Here is a 15,440-nt window from a genome sequence, read left to right on the forward strand (position 1 = left end):
CTCCAACTTATTGATACAGCTAACAAGTTAAATGACTTCTCAACCATAGGATCAAATCTCGCCAGTAAAATTCCAATTCCAACATCCCACTATCTTACACCAAAATAGCTCACTGTAGTTACCATGATTATTAACTCACTAAGAAACAAATCAGGAAATGTATCCCAAGTACTGCCACTAATGTATAAATGAGCGGCTCAGATTCTTTCACCCACAAATCCCTAGAAACCAACACTTTCCCGACATCACACAAAATAGCAAGGATTACACCAATACACAAAGGTTGAGACCCAACAGATGTAAACAATTATAGACCAATATCAAACTTGCCTTTACTTTCCAAAATCTTTGTGAAACTCGTACACTGAAGGTTATACTCCTTCATAACATCACAAAGCATCCTCAACCCCTGCCAGTTTGGCTTCAGGATAAACAAAAGCGAAAATGACGCAATAATAAAAAAGATACACCTACTATACACAGCACTGGAAAAAAAAATAAACAAATTCCCGCTTGGGCTCTTTATCGACCTTAAGAAAGCTTGCTTTTGATACAGTAAATAACAGCATCCTACTCCTCAAGCTTGATGATTACGGTATAAGAGGCCATGAACATACATTTATCAAGTCCTTCCTTACCAATGGAATGCAATACGTCTCTGTCAAGGACGTAACCTCCTCAACAAGACTCCTGGACATTGATGGACCACAAGGTAGCGTTCTTGGCCCCCTCCTTTTCTTTTTATACATAAACGATCTTCCAAACGTATTACAACAACTTAAGTCTATTCTCTTTGCTGATGATACGACTTTTGTCATTTCCCATGTCTTTCCAAAAATTCGTTGTACTTAAATGGGCCCAAAATCCGGAACTCTCTGCCAGAAATCTCCGGAACTACTGACTCAGCTAACATTTTTAAAATTACAGTTTAAAACACCTTATCTCCTTAACCTATCTCAGCCCATCATAAATATATATGTAAAAACTATACATGCATTTTCTCAGTATCATGAACATAGGTATGACTATCAATCCGTATAATCAATACATACTCTCAATATCTGTACTCAATCCATTGTGTCCGCCTAAGGGTAATAATCAAAATTGTACGTATTCTCAATGAATGACCCATTAGAATACTCAGTTCTCATGTATTCATTGTAACTCATCCAATGATCATATGTACTGTTATTGCCTTATTAATCTAAAGTTAGTTTTTTGCCCGAAATGTTTTGCAAATACATGGGCTTTTGACATGTACACCCAACTATTATTATATTTCTTTGTATCATGTCAAAATAAATTATTATTATTATTATATTATTATTATTATTATTGTTATTATTATTATTATTATTATTATTATTATTATTATTATTATTATTATTATTATTATTATTATTATTATTATTCTGTAATATGGAGACCAGAACTGAGCTGCATAATCTAGGTGAGGCCTCACTAATGATATGTAAAACTGCAGTATAACCTCTGAACTTCTGTTGCTTACATTTCTTGATATAAATCCCATGAATATATTTGCCTTTTTACGTACACTTAGGCATTGCTGTCTTGGTTTAAGGTTGCAGGTTACTATAGCCCCCAAGTCCTTTTCGCATACTGTACAGCTAATTTCTACATTATTTAGCTTATAAGTGAACATTCCAAGCTTCAGAACTTTGCACTTTGAACTGCATCTCCAACTTTTCTGACCACGAAATGAGTTTGTTTAATTCCTCCTGAAGTTCCGTGACATCTACGTCTGAATCGATTATCCTACCCATCTTCGTGTTATCAGCGAATTTGCTCATATCACTAGTGATTCCCTAGTCAAGATCATTGATGTATAAATAATAACGGAACGCCACTTGTTACAGATTCCCACTCCGATTTTACCTCATTTATGCACACTCTCTGCTTTCTGTTGGTGAGCCATGACTCGATTCATGACAGCACTTTTGCTCCAGTGCCATGAGCTGCCACTTTCTTTAACAGTCTCTGGTGCGGTACTCTATCAAAGGTCTTACTAAAATCCAAATAAACAACCTTGAGTTTACCTGGAGAGTGTTTCGGGGGTCAACGCCCCCGCGGCTCGGTCTGAGACCAGGCCTCATGATGGATCAGGGTCTGATCAACCAGACCCCTACTGCTGGCCGCACGCAAGCTGACGTACGAACCACAGCCCGGTTGGTCAGGTACTGACTTTAGGTGCCTGTCCAGTGCCTTCTTAAAGACAGCCAAGGGTCTACGTATGCTGGGAGGCAGTTGAACAGTCTTGAGCCCCAGGCACTTATTATGTTATCTCTCAATGAACTCGTGGCGCCACTGCTTTTCATCGGGGGGATGTTGCATCTCCTGCCGAGTCTTTTGCTCTCATAGGGAGTGATTTTCGTGTGCAGGTTTCGTACCAATCTTTCCAGGACCTTCCAAGTGTATATTGTCATGCATCTCTCTCGCCAGCGTTCCAGGGAATACAGATCAAGGTCCTTCAACAGTTCCCAGTAATTTAGGTGCTTTATCGTATCTGTGTGAACCGTGAAAGTTCTTTCTACACTCACGTGCGGTCATACCTGCCTAAGCTCTTGGGAGTTAGCGTGGGCTGTTACCAAGCACCATGGCTTGTTGTAGTACTTTAAAATCCCAGGTTCAAGTGTTGAAGAAGGAGATTCTACTTCTTCAGGAGGAAAATAGGAAGCTGAAGCTTCGCATAGATGAGTTTGGGAGCGAGTGTGAGAAGGATTTAGCTGGTAAGGTAGGAATGGTCACCAGCAGTGAGAGTGGCAGCCGCTTTAAGTGGCAAGTGGTTCACAGTTCAGGAAGAAGGAAGATGAGGAGAGTTGATAGAGAAGATGTGAAGGTAGGAAATGGATTCTCTGTTCTCCAAGATGAATGTACTTCAGTGGTTAGTGAGGTTGAAGGTACCACTGATTCCCCTGCTAATCAAGGTAAGAATATTTTAATAGTAGGCGATTCTCAGGTAAGATATATGGACCGTGCATTTTGTAACAGAGACAGAAAGGTCAAACAGAGAGTGTGTCTTCCTGGAGCTGGAGTTGGCGACATAGTCAGCAGGTTGGATAATATTATGGCAGGTAATGGGAACAAGCCCATTATCTGTCTTAGTGCTGGGGGTAATGCCATTGGGAAGGGCAGGGGAGAGAAGCTGCTGGATAAGTACAGGTCAGCCATAGAAGTACTTAGGTCTAAGGGAGGGATCCCAATCATATATAGCATCTTGCCTAGAAAGGGAGTGGGCAATGAATGGATGTGATGTCTAGGGCAATTGGTATAAATTGCTGGCTAGACAGGTACTGCAAGGAACTTGCAATCCCATTCATTGATAACTGGGACCTATTCTTTGGCAAACGTGATATGTTTGCAAGGGATGGGGTTCATCTCTCTGGGGATGGAGTGGTTGCATTAGCCAATTCAATTGAGAGGGTAATTGATGACTTGTCTAGGAATTTAAACTGATAGATTATAGAGGTATGGGTGTTTGTGGGAAACAATCAGGCTGCAGCATTAGAGTTAAAGACAGCAGTTATTACTGAGATACCTCAGGGATATGTTTAAAAGACAATATCCAAAATAAAGTTGCTAGTAATGGCAAATCAATTGATCAATAAACAAAGAGAGTTATAGTAGAGGGCAACGAGTGACTAGCTCCCTTAAGGTTTACTATACAAACAGTAGGAGTCTAAGAAATAAGACAGATGAGCTAAAATTACTTGCAAGTGTAGGTAATATAGATATTATTGGTATAACAGAGACCTGGTTCAACCTGAAAGAAAGAGAAATGCCTTCTGAATGCAACATACAGGGTTATAAACTATTCCACACTGATAGGATCAACAGGAAGGGTGGTGGTGTGGCGATGTATGTCAGAGAAAATTTAAATTGTTGTCTTAGACATGATATAAGATTAGAAACATCGAACACAGAATCTGTTTGGCTACAGTTTCTCGAGGGACGTGACAAATTGATTTTGGGTGTGATTTATAGGCCCCCAAACCTTGATAGGGAGTGCCGTAAGCTGTTATGGGACGAAATTCATAAGGCATCTAGATATGAAAATGTTGTGATAATGGGAGATTTTAACTTTAGACAAATTGATTGGAACAATATGACAGGAAATCTTGAGTCTAGTGACTTTCTTGATACGGTTCAGGATTGCTTTTTAGAACAGGTTGTGACAAAACCAACTAGGAGAAACAATTTGCTTGACCTGGTTCTTGCCAACAAAGATTCACTAATCAAAAATCTTGAGGTTAATGATGAGCTTGGGGAAAGTGATCACAAATCACTTAGTTTCAATATATCATGGAATTACCCAGATAACTTCAATCAAATCTCTGTCCCAGATTTTCGCTTGGCCGACTTCATGGGACTGAAAAATTACTTGGGCGGGCTAAATTTGGATGTCCTGACTATGGGTCAGGTAGGTGATCTTGGTTGCCAATATCACGTTTTTCAGAGCATAGTCCTATCTGCCCAGACAACTTTTGTTCCGAGTGGGGAAATTAGATCTAACAAAAATGATCCCAAATGGATGAACAATAGATTAAAACATCTCATTGGTCAAAAGAGAGGCATATATAGGCGTATCAAAAGAGGGGATGAGCAGTTAAGAAACTAATATATTCAATTAAAGAGAGAAATAAAAAATGTAATAAGAAAAGCAAAAAGGGATTATGGGGCTAAGGTCGCAAGGGATTCAAAGACTAACCCAAAAAGGTTCTTTCAGGTATACAGAAGTAAGATTAGGGACAAGATTGGCCCACTTAAGAGTAACTCTCGCCAGATCACTGACGGTGATAAGGATATGTGTGAAATTCTAAATACCTACTTCCTCTCAGTTTTCACCCAGGAAAATACAGCAATATTCCTGAAATAATAGATTATGTAGAACAGGATGATAATAAACTATGTACGATTGCGGTAACTAGTGACATGGTCCTCAGACAAATAGAGAAACTAAAACCTAACAAATCCCCAGGCCTGATGAACTGTTTGCAAGCGTGTTAAAGGAATGTAAAGAGGAACTTAGCATACCTTTGGCTAATCTTTTTAACATATCACTACAAACTGGCATAGTGCCTGATAAGTGGAAAATGGTAAATGTAACACCTATTTACAAGGCAGGTGACAGGTCCTTGGCTTCGAACTAAAGACCAATAAGCCTTACCTCCATAGTGGGAAAATTTATGGAATCAATATTTGCAGAAGGAATTCGTAGCCATCTTGACAGGCACAGATTGATTAATGATTCTCAACACGGTTTTACAAAGGGGCGTTCCTGTCTTACGAATTTACTAACTTTTTCCACTAAGGTGTTTGAAGAGATAGATCATGGTAATGAATATGATATTGTGTATATGGACTTCAGTAAGGCTTTCGATAGAGTTCCACACTAGAGGCTATTGAGGAAACTTAGGGCACACGGAATAGGAGGAGAAATTTTTTCCTGGGTAGAGGCATGGCTGACAAATAGACAGCAGAGAGTTTGCATAAATGGGGAGAAATCAGAAAGGGGGCACGTCACAAGCGGTGTTCCTCAGGGGTCAGTGTTGGGCCCGTTGTTGTTCACAATTTACATAAACGACATAGATGAGGGAATAAATAGCGACATAAGCAAATTTGCTGATGACACCAAAATAGGCCGTCCAATTCATTCTAATGAGGACATTAGAGCACTCCAAGATGATTTGAATAGACTGACGCAATGGTCGGAGAAGTGGCAGATGCAGTTTAATGTTGACAAATGCAAAGTTCTAAATGCTGGACAGTTAAATAACTATGCCACTTATAAACTAAATAATGTAAATCTTTAATACTACTGATTGCGAAAAACATTTAGGAGTTCTGGTTAGCAGTAACCTAAAACCAAGACAACAGTGCATTAGTGTTCGCAATAAAGCTAACAGAATTCTTGGCTTCATATCTAGAAGTATAAATAATAGAAGTCCTCAGGTTGTTCTTCAACTCTATATATCCTTGGTTAGGCCTCATTTAGACTATGCTGCTCAGTTCTGGTCACCGTAATACAGAATGGATATAAATGCTCTGGAAAACGTACAAAGGAGAATGACAAAGATGATCCCATGTATCAGAAATCTTCCCTATGAGGATAGACTGAGGGTCCTGAATCTGCACTGTCTCGAAAGGCGTAGAATTAGGGGGGATATGATCGAGGTGTATAAATGGAAAACAGAAATAAATAAAGGGGATATAAATAGCGTGCTGAAAATTTCCAGCCATGACAGGACTCGCAGCAATGGTTTCAAGTTGGAAAAATTCAGATTCAGGAAGGATGTAGGAAAGCACTGGTTTGGTAATAGAGTTGTGGATGAGTGGAACAAACTCCCGAGTACAGTTATTGAGGCTAAAACGTTGTGTAGTTTTAAAAATAGGTTAGATAAATACATGAGAGGGTGTGGGTAGGTGTGAGTTGGACCTGATTAGCTTGTGCTGCTGGGTCTGGTGCAGTGCTCCATCCTTCAATGGAGGATCAGGCTGGGTGGGTCATTGGGATAATCCGGGGTGTGCGTCATTGGTCTAATCCGGGGGAGACATGGACCTGCTCCACATGGGTCAGTAGGCCTGTTGCAGTGTTCCTTCTTTCTTATGTTCTTATGTTCTTATGTTATCATGGGCTTGGCGTCCCTAGTTTTGAAGGTTTTCACTATCCATCCTATCATTTTCCTAGCGGATGAGGTAGATACATTGTTGTGGTCTTTGAAGTCGAGACCCTCTGACATTATTACTCTCAGGTACTTCACATTACTTTCCGCTCTATTGTATGGTTAGAATTTGTCGTATACCCTGATACATTTTTAATTTCCTCAAGTTTCCCATATCTGAGTAGTCGAAATTTCTTCTCATTGAATTTCATATTGTTTTGAGTTGCCCATTAAAGATTTGGTTGATGGCCGCTTGGAGTCTTGCGGTGTCTTCGATGGAGGTCACTGCCATGGTAATCCGGGTGTCATCTTCAAAGGACGACACAGAGCTATGGCTTACATCTCTGTCTACGTCAGAAATGAGGATGAGGAAAAGAATGGGAGCGAGAACTATGCCTTGTGGAACAGAGCTTTTTACCGTGGCTGCCTGGGACGATACTCTGTTTACTGTTATTCTTTGTGTTCTATTTGTCAGGAAGTTATAGATCCCTCTACCAACTATTTCTGTTATTTCTTTATCACCCATTTTTTGTGCTATGACATCATGGTCACATTTGTCGAAAGCGTTTGCAAAGTCTGTGTATACTACATATGTATTTTGTTTATCCTCTACAGTATCCAGGACCTTGTCATAATGGTCAATGAGCTGGGACAGGCAGGAACCACCTACTCTAAGCCCGTGTTACCCTGGGTTGTGTAACTGATGTGTTATTTCAGACTTTATACCCGTTTTTATGCAACAGCTGAAGTGAGCTAGGACATACAGTGCCACCACACCCCCCTTCCCAATACTTTTGTTTACTTGGAACAATGCTGAATGTGATATTTAGTAGGCGTGTCCCGATTTCTCGTATTAATTAAATCACGTCTCATTTATGGCAAATGTGTCAATATTACTTGCATCTAATCTCAACTCGTCCATCTTATTCCTAGCACTATGGCTGATAGTATAATATAAATTTAGAGACCCTCCTTTTTCTTTTCCCTTCCTGCACATTTCTGTTTTTCCTCTATACCTATTACTGTCCTTCTCACTAAGTGCCAATGGCTTTCCAATATCCATCTCATTCTGCCTATTACTGGTTTCCTTAAGACTCACAATATTACTACACTGGGACTTCATTGTTCTCTCCCCCCCCCCGCAAAGCCTATGCCACTAACTATTTCTTGTTTAAAGCCCTAACAGCTCCCTCCACCGCAGTGGCCAGTGCCCCCACCCAAGACCTAGATAAGTGAACCTCATCCCTTGTGTATATGCCATTTCTGTCATAGAAGAGGTCTCAGTTGTCAGTGCATGTTACTACGTTTTCCTCACAGCATTTGTCCAGCCAGCAATTGACACCAATTGCCTGGGACAACCATTCATTTCCAACTCTTCTTGGCAAAATACCATGTATTACAGGATTCCTTCCCTTCTTCCTAATTATGTATATTGCTAACCTATACCTTCTAATCAGGTCCTCACTCCTACATCTGCCAACATCATTGCCTCCAGCACTGAGACAGATAATAGGATTGCTCCCATTACCTCTCATGATATCGTCTGGACGGCTAAAAATATCCTTCATCCCAGCCCCAGGATAACACACCCTTTGCCTCCTCTTCCTATCTCTAAGACAAAAAGCCCTATACATAAACTAAATCTGAATGTCCCCAACTAAAAGAATGTTCTTACCTCGACTGGCGGTGTGCATGACGTTCTCGACGGCCTTAACAGAGATAGTTTTCGCTGGGGTGTCTTCACTGGCTGGCTTCACTGTGTCGTTAACAAATGTCTTTGTTGGAAAGAAGATTCCAACGACAAGCTACCTTTACAAGACGTCCTCATTTGCAAAGAAGATAACACTCTAAGATTTCAGGTTTACTGTAAACCTACAAACAAAAATGATCTCACTCATTTCTATTCCAGTCAAGATATTAAGATCAAAAGAGACATCATCATCATCAGATTTTTCCTAAGCGCATACCAAATTTGTAGTCCTGAGTTTCTTGACGAGAAATATGCATACACCAATCCTTCACTGATTTACATTTTCCTTTCTTTTTCATCAAAGCCACAAGAAAAGAGCCCTTCTGATCATTAATTCTCCATGCACTAACACTACCCCTAACAAAGTTATAATTCTTCCCACAAGCCAGGTTTCATTGAACGTTTGTAAAGTACTCAAGCAAACTAACACTAGAGTCGCCATTCGATCCAGCACTTCCATAAAGGATCTAGTCAATGCAAGGGTTTACTCCATGATCTAGTCAATGCAAGGGTTTACTCCATGATCTAGTCAATGCAAGGGTTTACACCATGATCTAGTCAATGCAAGGGTTTACTCCATGATCTAGTCAATGCAAGGGTTTACACTAAACCTTGTGGAGGCTATGACAACATGTATGTGGGTGAAACAGCAAGGACCCTCGAAACACACCTCAATGGACACATTAATCCATGTAGGAAAGATAATTTGAACAACGCCTGCGCACTGTACCGGAATTCCCCCAATCACCTCATGAAATTCAGCGACGCCCGACTAGTGATCAAAGAACCTAATTTCCACAGACGTAAATGCCTTGAATTATCATTAATTAATCGCTGTTTCTAATACAATTATGCAAACTAAAGGCAGCTTCATCATCTCTGCAGTATTAGAAAGAATCCTCCTCAAAACAATAAATTTTCCATTACATAGTTGCTGTTGCTGATACAACATAAGAACATAAAAGGAGGAACACTGACACAGACCTTCTCTAATCCAACCAGAAATGTTTGCCCAACCAACTTTTGTGCTACCAAGGCAATAGCTTTAATAACATTTTTACCCACGTACAAGTCGACATTTTTTATCACCTGTATCACTACCACCCCAACTACCATTAGTATTACAGCTACTACACTTCACTCTAAGCCTGTGTCCAAATATTATTTTTAACGGCTTGACAAAGCACCTGCAGAGTGCAACGTTGCCACGATAAAATGCCACATTAGTTGCATTCGTGTCCTTTTACCTAACAGATTGTCGGTAATTCTACCAACAGGAGAGAGTTTTGGAAGAAAATCCGTTTAATATGTGAGAATGCAGAGTTTATGAAACCGAAAAGGTATCCAACACTTTTCTTGACAGAGAGAGCACTGTACAAAACTTTGTAAATGTACATGCCACTGTGCATAGGCTTGTGATAAACGATATAAAGAAAAGACTGTACCCACGCGATGGACATGTATATCAAGGAAAGAAAACAATAAGTTAGATTTCCATTCCACTTTGAACCTGATGGAAAGAGCAAGATTGTTAAGGCCATCAAGAAATGGTTGGAAGAAACTAGAGTCATGGTGCCAAAGAGCAGAAATGTCCTTTACATAGCATAGCCAAAGCTGAAGTCACACACCAATAGTAGGAAGTAGAACAGTTTCCAAGTATATAAAGGTCAGCAAGAACACGGGATAGAGGAGAGTCAATAACAACACCGAAGGTTTGAGAATAAAACTTACTTTCAAATGAAAGGGAGTAAAACTGAACTCAAAGGCATGTAAGGACAAGAAAGACATCAGCGGGTATAGGGAGATGAAGTAACCCTTCGACCTGTAACTCAACGTCAAGCAACTACTGATCGAAAGAGGGTGAACACGTTCGATGAAGTCTTCAGAGTGATGCAGGTGAACAGGAGAAAAGTTCCTTGGGTGAGTTTGTGTGTTTGCATCTGGGAATGTGAATGTTTGTTGTGAGTTTACTGGGAAGTGATATGGGACTGAAATAATACTGGTAATTGCTCTAGTTGCCTCATGTATGGTGTGGAGATAAAAAGTGATCTATCGAGTCTGACCTGTCTTGGTCAGTAGCTTGCTTGCAACTGACTCTAGCTGCAGAGACATGCACAGAATATGAGTCACAGGAGGCACACTACATAGGAGACACACCACATCAACCATCATACCGGCTGGTATAATTATATTCAAATTCAAATTCAAAGTTTATTCTCTATAAGGATTACAATGCTGAGTTTACAGAATTTGGTTATTGTGTGGTTTACATGTAGTAAAATAATGATTACAGAGTGTACCACTAGAACACCTAGCATGGCTACAGATAGCATCGACAGTATATTAGGAGTACTGACATGCTTTTGCATGCATGTGAGTGTTTGTGTGTGAGTGTTTGTGCATGTTTGAGTATGAGAGTGTGTGTTCGGCTGTATGAGAGGAAGAAAGGTTTGGGGGAAGTGGGAGAGTAATAGCAGGTGATGATGTGAAGATCAAAAGATAAATATAAGAGAAAGGATAAAAGAAAAATAAATAACAAAAATAGTCATTAGAATAATTATTGAGTGTGTCTTCTAGTCTGCCTGAGCTGCCGAGATCACCTTGGTAATAACATGAAAACCTACCATAACACTTACTAACCTGAACTGGTCATAAAGGTGTATACCAGGAAAATGTACAAAATACCGACAGGTTGTTAGGTAAAACACATATACAACAGTTGGGTATCATTATTTCGAAACGTTTCGCCTATACAGTAGGCTTCTTCAGTCTAGTACAGAAAAGTTGGTAGAAGCAGAAGAGATGTGAAGATGATGTAATCAGTCCATCACGCTCCGCCTACTACAGGCCTACTCGACTACTATGAGCAAAGGTCCACTTGGACAAGTACCAATGTATGCAAAGGTCCGGATACATTATTTAAACGAAATCATGGATAGCAACAAGTCCAGGTGTAGGTCAGAGTATTCATCATTTTCTATGAACTTTATTTTCACTCCTCGTCTTATAAAACTTTACAAAATATGAAGATAAATAGTTGGAAAAAATAATTTTTACATATATCGAACAACTTTTGGATTTTTTAACTCAAATTGGTTTAAATGGAATTTTTAAACTGAATATATATATATATATATATATATATATATATATATATATATATATATATATATATATATATATATATATATATATATATATATACATATATATATGTATATATATATATATATATATATATATATATATATATATATATATATATATATATATATATATATATATATATATATATATATATATATATATACTGATTAACAGACTGATATATAATAAAAAATTATACTACAACACGATTTGAAGTCTAATTTAAAAAAGAAATCGAATTTTAACATGTAAAGATCAACAAGACTGTTGTAATCTATGTATGACTGTAGATAAGTTGTCTTTGTACGGTCTACTGGTGCCTGTGTACTGTTTTTCTGTTATGCTAATTTAGTGAGAGAAATGACACTTTTTGCTTCGTGTTAATTCCCGAAACCTTGGTACTAATGGAGTAATAGCTAGTGGAAGACAGTGGTGGAGGTGTTCATTGGTTATACAGGAGCGGAACTTGTTTTTCACGCAGACTCGCAGCAGTAGGTCGACCCAAATACTGGAGAATCTGGACTGCTAATTTGTGAAGCTTTGAGAAATTCACAGGGGATCCTTTCTTTGATCAAAATGTTTCTGGTGCATAATAACAGGGTACTAGTCTCAGCGTCACATTCTCTTGAAAGTCAATGAGTTCCAACTGTATTTTTGCAGTATTTACCCAAATGAAGGCTTGTTTTAGTTCGACTGAGAATTCTGTGATATCCACCACTAGAAAGGGGTTTTGAACGAACACCAGCAACTGTTTTCCAAAAACAAAGTCATCAAAACGTAACTTGAATTTTTTATCAGCTTCTCAATAAAATAGACATATTTAGCATCTGTTTCATCATTACGTTGCTCCAAAAGTCTGGGGAAATGTAAAAGTTGGCTCTGAACATCTTTAGCGAAAAGTTCCAATTTCTTCAGGAAAACTCGAAGCGTTGAAGATCGTGTGTTTTTCCCATCGCAGTTTAACATTAAGATCGTTCAGATGTGACATTATGTCTGCCAAAAATCCAACACTCTCCATTTTCTTGTTATCTTCAAAAAAATCAGAAAACATCTTTGCTTTCACATTGTTTTGATCCTTGAGGAAAGTCTGTAGCTCTTTCCTGATTGCCCAAAATTGCTCCAAAACCTTTCCTTACTCAATCATCTCAACATTGTTGTACACAGGTAAATCGCCATAGTATCGACCTCAGTTAGCAAGCTTCGGAGTAGACGGTGTTGTAGTGCTGACGCTGATCGACGGAAGTTTACTAGCTTCATAATAGTCTCCATGATGTTACCGAACTGAGCCCACCAAAGAGGTGGGCACAGCAAATTAAAATCAAATTTGCTAAAAAGAAAATATGAAAACCCGAAATCATACCTTGCACAAAGGAAAATGCACAACTTTTCCCGAAATTCAAAGTTGAACCAAGGTCGTCAGACTTCCCAGACCATATGCGGCCCAACTCTTCCTAAATACCAAAAAATGCCATCTTCAATGCACAAGTGATAATTACCAATATGAATTACAATTGAATGGAAGATAATATCACTATTTAGCTATGTTAGAATACTGTATTCCATTGTGCATGCATTCTATTCAGATAGAATAATGTATTAATCCTGCTCTTGTGTACCACCTGATCCTGAGTGTGGTAACACCTGTTATTTAACTAAACTTTCTCCTGAAGCCCGCGGTCCAACTAGAACACTCAGAAGGACCGGATTCGGACCGTGGGCCGCCAGTTGAGTAGCCCTGGTCTACTGTGTAGGTGAAGCATTTGAAATCAAGATACCTAACTGTTGCATATGTGTCATACCTAACAAAACGTATCTTCTTGAACTGGCTATACCTGGAGTATACCTGGAGAGAGTTTCGGGGATCAACGCCCCCGCAGCACGGTCTGTGATCAGGCCTCCTGGTGGATCAGTGTCTTATCATCCATGCTGTTACTGCTGGCTGCACAAACTGGTTAGGTACTTACTTTAGGTGCCTGTCCAGTGCCTTCGTGAAGACAGCCAGGGGTCTACTGGTAATCTCTTTTACGTATTTCGAAGACTTTCAAAACGTCTGTGAATAAGGCATCCACATTTTGTTTGTCTTCCAAAGCATCCAAAACCTTGTCATACTGGTCCAGTAGTTGGGACAGGCAGGAGGGGCCTGCTCTATGTAGAGGGTATAGAGGGTAAGATGACCCCTAAAAAAGGCAGCGCATAGTGACGGTCGCCACACAGACTCTGTCTCCACTACTGCTGACTAGAGGAAGGACGGACACAACAAATCATATACGATATGAAGGTATAAACTTTTGTAAAGCATTCAACTTAAGAAATAGTGAACGGTTGATCTACCACCCATTTAACGCAAAGCTATATTCAACTCTCACTGCCAGAATTTCAAGAGATATCCCTTCAACAGATATTGCTAGATTTGGTTGAGAGACTTTTGATCCAAGGAAGGGCACTTACCCCTTTCTTCCATGGATCGAACTTACGGTCTTCATAGGTGCTTTATCATTTTTATGGAAATTATATTAATAATAATAATAATAATAATAACAACAACAATAATAATAATAATAATAATAATAATAATAATAATAATAATAATAATAATAATAATAATAATAATAATAATATAGAAAAATATAAAATCTTTATTAAGAGAGGATCACTCAATTCCAACTGAGCTGCTGTTCGGTATCTAATACGGTACTTAATTATTCCTGTAGCTGTTTGGATAAAAATGTCTGACTAACATTATTAGACCACAGGAACCATTTCTGAAGGTTTGAAGTACAGTGCTTTTGCTCTGAAAGATGGGAATGGTTATTGCATGCTAGTGAGTCTCTGAATTAGGGTTTCTGTGGTCTTCTGGCAAGACAACTATTACATGAGTTATGGTAAATGTTCCTATATTTTAAGGAGGTCACCGTGCCATTGTGGGATGTGGCCAGTTTGTTCAAAAAATAAGAAACACAAAGTGGAAAGTGTAGCGTTAATAATATCATTATCATTGTTCATTTACTTTGAAGGACAATAATAAATTAAAAATTATGCATTAAACTTTGTTTTTCATGTAAATATCTCCTCAGCAACGAAGAATTACTTATGAAAGGTAAAATAATTTTTTTTTAATTTACTGGATACTCAGGATAAACAAATGTAAATATTTACTAAGGAATCGTAATGTAAACAAAAAATCTATTATTCTGAGTTTCATCTATAACTTTTTATACTTACCAGTAGAAAAACATGCTGAGTGATCTCATCTTCATAAGAGGAGTTCTCAACAGGTCAATAACAGTCTTCTTGATCTTTGCTTCTTGTCTAGTTTCATTCACAAACCCAATGTTACTTCTGGGTACAGATAGAGTTCCGTCAACAGGATGAAACTGTCAGTATGAATAACAAATGAACAATTAATTTAAATAGATTATCTATCTCAAGAGATGATGCATAAGCTATATAAATACTACACCAGGAGAATAAAAAGGCACAATATCATGACTGGAACAATATACAAATATCCCTCACTTAGAAGACCGAAATGAATGACAACAATTCGGTCCGACTTGCATCATTCATTACTGAGTCTCACAAGTACTGGGTATTTATCATTATCTCACGAACTTTTCAGTGCTAATAAAAGAAAATCTTAATTTTCAGTGACAAGAAAAAACTCTCAAAGGTAAATTACCTCGACATTGTGAACGTCCAGCAGATGTATCAGTACCTCAACATTATTGACTCTCGCAGCTCTTTCTATAATCTTCTTGGCTTCATAATAACGACCCTGAAGAACTAGCCATCGAACACTTTCTGGCATTAACCTTTAGGAAACATAAAATATTTATTTAAAACAAAATGTAAGTTGCGGAAAT

General features: G+C 38.6%; 1 protein-coding gene across 1 annotated transcript in view; it reads right to left on the reverse strand.

Annotated features, from left to right (window-relative positions):
• The window catches only part of LOC128687055 (organic cation transporter protein-like), a 227,022-nt gene that overhangs the window by 119,279 nt on the left and 92,303 nt on the right, over positions 1-15,440 (reverse strand). Inside the window, exons 5-6 of the mRNA XM_070090122.1 lie at positions 15,257-15,389; positions 14,800-14,951 (exon numbers count right to left, since the gene is read on the reverse strand). Coding sequence (XP_069946223.1) covers positions 14,800-14,951; positions 15,257-15,389 — 285 coding nt within the window. The remainder of the gene's footprint in view (positions 1-14,799; positions 14,952-15,256; positions 15,390-15,440) is intronic.

This window comes from Cherax quadricarinatus, chromosome 30 (genome assembly GCF_038502225.1).
Source record: "Cherax quadricarinatus isolate ZL_2023a chromosome 30, ASM3850222v1, whole genome shotgun sequence".
In the NCBI taxonomy this organism is placed as follows: Eukaryota; Metazoa; Arthropoda; class Malacostraca; order Decapoda; family Parastacidae; genus Cherax; species Cherax quadricarinatus.